Source organism: Gavialis gangeticus, unplaced genomic scaffold (genome assembly GCF_001723915.1).
Source record: "Gavialis gangeticus isolate Ggan-Ray unplaced genomic scaffold, GavGan_comp1, whole genome shotgun sequence".
In the NCBI taxonomy this organism is placed as follows: Eukaryota; Metazoa; Chordata; order Crocodylia; family Gavialidae; genus Gavialis; species Gavialis gangeticus.
The window spans coordinates 22,080,349-22,086,810 of record NW_017729022.1 but is presented as its reverse complement, the minus strand read 5'-3'; the positions used below and the strand labels follow the sequence as shown (position 1 = coordinate 22,086,810).

The following is a 6,462-nucleotide window of genomic DNA, read 5'->3' as shown; positions in this document are numbered from 1 at the left end:
GGTTCCGCTCCACGCGGCGCGGGGCAACATGGCGGCAGCGCTGTATCCGCCCGGCGCGTGGTCGAAGCCCGCAGGCCGGAGCCGCCTGCGCAGCGCGGGGTCACCTGGCGCCGGGGCGGCAGATATGTCGCCCCCCTGAGCCTTGGGCTTCCGGGCCAACGTCGCGGTGCGCTGCCGGCAGCCCCGGGCGGAAAACAGGCCGGCTCCGTAGCGGCATTTGGTCTTATTCTGGGTGTTCTGACACGTGCCTCTTGCCTTTCAGCTGAGGGAGTACAAAGTCGTCGGGCGCTGCCTTCCTACCCCGAAATGTCAAACCCCACCACTGTATCGGATGCGGATCTTTGCTCCCAATCACGTTGTTGCCAAGTCCCGCTTCTGGTACTTCGTGTCTCAGCTGAAGAAGATGAAGAAGTCTTCTGGGGAGATCGTGTACTGTGGGCAGGTATGGATTAGAAAGCTGTGGGTCTGGAGGCCTCTAGGTACTTCAGCTGTTTTTTGTAAGAAATCCCGATGTTTAAGAGCTTAATACAGTTTTGGTATGCATCTTTCCTTGCATTTGAATAGCAGGTATTTAAAATGTTTATTATGGTGATGCTTCAAAACTTTGATGAAACAAACCAATCTTTCAGTACAAATTGTGGAAAAAGAAATTGAGGTTGGTTTTTTGGGAAGAACTTCTTAACTGAGGGGGGCTAAACCTTGGAAGAGATTACCTGGGGCATTTGGGGATTCTATCCATGGGCAGCTGTTAAGAGCTTGGAGGAGACGGTTTAAACAGGGATGATCCTGCTGTTAGCTGGGGACTGGACTAGATGACCCCTGCGGTGCCTTTTAGCCTTATTTTGTATGATCCTACACTCTCTGTCAGGATAGATGAGCAGAGCTGCCTTTTTGATATATGCTGTTTTTCTATAAATCTTCAAACCACAAAGATTGTAATTCCTGCCATTATCTGGTGTTTCTACTATAGAGCAAATTGATGCGATTCATGGTAATAGTATCAAATTGAGTGTCCTGTTAAAAAGCAGATTCTCATTCTTCTTCCTTTCGTTGGAAACATTGGCTGGATATAGCTTTTGGATTTTTTTTAAATAAATAAATATGCTGATTTTTAAAATGGAAGTCCAGGGGGTATCTTCACACTGCTTAAATATTACAGTCCAGTTGAGGGTAGAAAGGCAGAAAGTCTGTTTTTTCCCTGATTTGAACATCAAGCACTAAGAGGACAAATACATTGTAATACATTTTTTGTATGGTGTTTTAACTAAATCTTAATCTCTTCCCCTAAATTGTAGTTGAAGCTTGCAAAACAGTCAGTACGCAGTGTCTTCAATTCTTTGTCCATGTTTATAATATCAGGTTTTTGAAAAGTCCCCTCTGCGGGTGAAGAATTTTGGCATCTGGCTGCGCTACGATTCTCGCAGTGGAACCCACAACATGTACAGGGAGTACAGGGACTTGACAACTGCTGGTGCTGTTACACAGTGCTGTAAGTAAATATTTGTTGAGGTAATCTTTACATGTATGAACGACTTCATTCCAGAGTACAAAAAAAAATTAGATGCAATTAGACTGTCATTTGAATGGAGTCATCAACTTAGGTTTTCATCTATCTTAATCCTTGTGAAAGTTGGGAGTTGCTAGAACTTACAGCTGCTATGGAAGCCTGCTTAAACAAACATATCTTGTTCCCAAGTTTTCTGGATAACATCCTTGAAACTGAAGTTGTCCATGTTTAGTCTTGGTCAATTTTTGAGTTTCTAGTAGTACTAAGGAAATGGCTTTAAGTGGTTGTGTAAATGTTCTAGTATTGTGTCTTGTAGTTCGTGCTATTTCTTGTTTAATACTTCAGTATTTCAAAATCTTGGTAAGGATACCTGTTATACTCAGGGCATAATTAAGACCTTTTTCTGTATACACAAAAAAAAAAATGACAGACAAACCTGCAACTATGCTAATTTAGTGTTACTTTAGTTCTTTGAGGGTACCTTTAAATCTAGAAGTTGTGGAATGGTGGTATAGCTGTGATAATTTTGTGTAATAATTCTTCCAGTATATAGTCAGCCCAGTGAAAGATGACACTAAAAAAAAATCTTTGATTTCCTTTAGTTCAGAGTAATTGTCAGAAAGTTACAGGAATTCTTCAGCTCAGATGAGCCATTAGGGTTGGAATAGTTAAAGAATGCCAGTTTTATAGGTACTGGCACGCAAGGAAATGTTGTGGTTGGCATTGTGTCCAACTACCTTTTGACCCATGCCCATCCCCAGCCCAAATGACAAAATTCCCAGTTTACACATGGATTTTATTGGGCAGGTCTTGGCACTAGACTCGTACTCTGGATTAATTGAAGCTGCCTTAAGTGCTCCTTTGCCATTTCTCAGCCTCCCCAAAGAATGCACACAAAAACCCAAAGAATATTGTTTTTTAGTAACAATGTTCTTGTCATGTGTGCAAATATAATCTGTACCTTGTCGCCTTTCAAGAGCTGAAGTGTTTTTGAAAGTGAAACTGAAGGTTCTACATGCAATTCTTATACTGAGATTTTTTTGTTAGATAGATATAAAAAAAAAATTAGAAAACATTCTTAGCAAAACTTAAGCAGCCTATGAAAGTATATTTGAATCCATATTACATGATTTTTTTTTGTTTGAACTAGTTTAGATATCAGTCTGCGTTTTTTAAATTATTTGTTTTCTAAGTTGAACTAGTAGAATATTTTTTTTCTCTGTATAGGAGCATATAAGTAAGCTGAGTAATACTAGTTTTGCCTAATATGACTGATATCCTCATAATTCTTAGTAAAAAAAAAAAAAAAAGTTGTTACTTGAGGCTTCATACACTGATCTTCATAAACATGAGCTCCAGAATCTTAACCTTGCTTCTGGTGTATAACAGATGGTTTCAGAGCCTCCAGAAAATCTGTTTAAAATCAGTCCCTCAAAACTATATACTCCTGTTTCATTTGTGAATTCAGGACTTCCAGGTAAGTAAGAATGGAAGATCTTGTTGAGACCAAACACACCTATGAAAATTTAAGACTGAACTCTTTTGAAGGAGAGCCCAGCCATTGAAAAATCTAGAAAACAGATATTCACCAGGCTTATTTTCTGGTATTTCAAATTTTATTATAGATAGCAATGTCCAGAATTTGTGCTAGAGCTGTGGGACATGGTGGTTTCTTTAATATTGAAGTTTTCCCTGCATGGTACCCCACCACTGATTAGCAGTTGGGCCTGTTGCATGCTGCCTGCATGTGATGGCCAGGAGGTGAAAACCACTGCAGTTTTAAACTGCTTTTTTAAACACGAGGCATTGTGAATATGATCATGTGTACCTTGTTGCAGATCGTGATATGGGTGCCCGTCATCGTGCCCGTGCTCACTCTATTCAGATCATGAAGGTTGAGGAGATTGCTGCTAGCAAGTGTCGTAGACCTGCAGTCAAGCAGTTCCATGTAAGTGAAACATAGGTGTCCGGTGGTGCCCATTTTAACGTTTAGGGTAGAAGTGAATCGTGCCTAGAAGGTACGCTAAGTATATGGCGTGCTGTGTCAGTTAAAAACACAAATTTTTGTTCTGTGGGTCCAAAAATAGTTCTTATAAATGTATAAAATATTGCATGTATGTTTTTGCAACTTGCTATCATACTGTAGTCATGATGACTTGAGTGCTAAAAGCAGTTGAATATCCTGGTTTAAAATCTTGATTTGTTTTTTCAGTGTACTTGGTAGTCTGTCTAAATTGGGGGAGGGAAAAATGCTGGCTGTATCTGGCCTGCTAATTGATCCTTTCCAGCCTGCTTAGGAGCCTGAAGAGGAACGGCTGTGCCCCCGCACTGCTGAGGCTGGGCCACGCAATGCAGCATAGAGCGCACATTCCTTTGCCCCCAGCTTCCTGTTGGTGCTGTGGCTGCACAGTCCTGGAACTGCAGCTATTCGGCCTGCATGGGACAGCATGTGATGCAGTGTGCTGAGTAGCCATCCCACCCACTGTGAAGAGCTGCTGCAAATGTAGTGCCTCTAGGAGGCAAGTTTGTGCTGCAGGGGGGGCTTGGCCTGGGGCTGGCTGCCCCCAACTTTCATGGTGCTGCGCAGCAGCTCATCGTACCAGGCAGGACAGCTACTCGCCTTGCTGCATCCTGTACAGGCCCAGTGGCTGTGGTGCCAGGACTGCACAGCGCTAGAGGGAAGCTGGGCAAGGGGGATGGCGCACTTCAAGAAGGACATGGAGAACCTGGAGAAGGTCCAGAGGAGGGCCACTCGTATAGTTGAGGGCCTCCGTGGCCAGCCCTGTGAAGAGAGGCTGAGGGACCTGAATCTCTTCAGTCTCCACAAGAGGAGACTGAGGGGGGATCTTGTGGCTGCCTATAACTTTATCAGGGGCCACCAGCAGGGACTCGGGGAAAGTCTGTTCACCAGGGCCCCCCTTGGAGTCACCAGGACCAATGGCCACAAGCTGAGGGAGGATAGGTTTAGGTTAGATATTAGGAAGAACTACATCACGGTAAGGGTGGCCAGAGCCTGGAATAGGCTTCCCAGAGAGGTGGTGCTCTCACCTTCACTGGAAATATTCAAGAAGAGCCTGGATAGGCACCTGGCTGGGGTCTTATGACCCCTGTCACCCCCAGTGCTCCTTCCTGCCCATGGCAGGGGGTGGGACTAAATGATCTGTCTAGGTCCCTTCCGACTCATTGATTCTATGGATACAGGGAGGTGGAGGAGTCTGCACTGTGTGGCCTGCCACGGCCCCAGCTGTGGCAGATAGGAGCAGTGTGGGGTGCTGCCCTCCCATTTAAGGTCCTGGCAGTGGCCAGCAGGCTGGATAGGGTTGATTGACCCTCGGCAGGCCACCAGAACTCCTTAAGTGGTCCTCCTGCCCAAATAATTTTTCACCCCTGGTCTAAATACACTTAGTCTAACTGCTATATTAAAACTCCTTGAAATAAGCTTACATTAACTTATAGATAATAAGATCATGTATAAATTTTAGCTGTGCCTTTCAGTTGGAATTCGTAGAATAATAGGAGTCTTTGATTATTTTTTGTTCCAAAGAAAAGTGGGGGGGCAAAAAAATGTTAACTACTGTTAGAATTTTGTTTAGAGATGGAAGTGAGCAGCTGAATTTACAAAGTAATTTATTGTAAACTGTATATTCATGACTGGGATTGTTGCAGGGTGCATTTTAGTGAAAGAATCATTAATTGTTTGTTTGTTTTTTTCCCCTTACAGGATTCTAAAATCAAGTTCCCTCTGCCACACAGAGTTCTGCGTCGCCAGCACAAACCACGTTTCACCACCAAGAGACCAAATACATTCTTTTAAGTGCAGAAACATGCTTAATATTTTGCATTACAATAAAATTCTTGGAAAGGTGTTTGATTGTTTAATTCTTAACTTCTAGTTTTGGAGGAAGCCTTGTTTGGATCCTTCATTTTGGTACTCAGTAGCATGCAATTTTGATTATTGGAGAAGGAAGTACCAGAGAAACAACTGTTTACTCAAAGGCGTGTTACTGTCTAGAGTTTATTTTTTGAGACAGGAAATGATAAGCATAATTATTTAAATAGCATAATATAGAGCCACAGTGTTTCTTCAAAGTTACCTTGAACTCTTCAGTTGAACATTGTATTACCTGTTTTATTATACACTTCAGTGTTGGGGTTTAGTATCCAAATTTATAGTGCATTCTTTCATAACACACCAACTTATTCACCAGGATTTTTATGGAAGAACACAGAACCTTCCCTTCCTTTCTAGTTGATGTAGGCATATTCTTTCCAATGATCATACAGTGCAGGATGTGGGAACTTTTTTTTTTTAATCTGACTTGCAGGTCAATGCTGGTCAGCCATATACAGGTTTTAACAATCTCCCCCCACATCATGAATTTGACAGAAACCATAACTATTGTCAGTTAACCCTGATGTTGGAGCATTTGCAAACATTGCTAATCGTAAAAACATCAGTCAGTAAAGGCTATATAATGGAGGGAAAACAAATGTATATTATAATTTTGTTCAAGGTATGAATATTAATAAGAATATACTAATTTATTTTAAGAATGGTGTTCTGAAGGTGCAGGAAGGTAAGGGTATTTATGCACGTACTTTTTGATTTGGTGACATGCTAGATATCTACCAGAGATCCAATGTGTGTAGTTGTATAAGTGGTGAAATGCCTGTCAGTGCACAAGAAATAGCGCTGTGCTTTTGAACTAATGTATGTGTTTTAGTTCAAAGGTGTGCTGTTTTCTCCGTACTGATGCACGTTTGGTCACTTTTATATAATTGCAAGTGTTGCAGTGCCAGGCACTTGAGGCATTTTTAACCGTGGAAGCGCCATAGTGCCAGGCGCTTCAAGTGCCTAATTTACAATGGTAGGTGAATGCTTAACTGTCTAGACTGGGGTGCTCAACCCATGGCCTGTTGGTCAGATTTGGCTTGCAGTACTGCATCACCTGATC

The 6,462-nt window shown here is 42.3% G+C and overlaps 1 protein-coding gene across 1 annotated transcript; it reads left to right on the top strand.

Moving 5' to 3' along the window:
* Positions 1 to 239: 239 nt before the first annotated feature.
* Positions 240 to 5,373, top strand: RPL18A (ribosomal protein L18a). The gene is made up of 4 exons (XM_019514659.1): positions 240 to 442; positions 1,360 to 1,489; positions 3,346 to 3,455; positions 5,229 to 5,373. Exons 1-4 carry the CDS (start codon positions 332 to 334, stop codon positions 5,319 to 5,321), a joined length of 444 nt encoding a protein of 147 aa, XP_019370204.1. The 5' UTR covers positions 240 to 331; the 3' UTR covers positions 5,322 to 5,373.
* The last annotated feature ends 1,089 nt before the right edge of the window (positions 5,374 to 6,462 follow it).

Coding starts and splice junctions, on each gene's coding strand:
- RPL18A (XM_019514659.1), top strand. CDS start 332: ATGCGGATCTTTGCTCCCAATCACGTTGTTGCCAAGTCCCGCTTCTGG. Junction 443..1,359: donor AGATCGTGTACTGTGGGCAG/GTATGGATTAGA, acceptor TTATAATATCAG/GTTTTTGAAAAGTCCCCTCT. Junction 1,490..3,345: donor TGGTGCTGTTACACAGTGCT/GTAAGTAAATAT, acceptor ACCTTGTTGCAG/ATCGTGATATGGGTGCCCGT.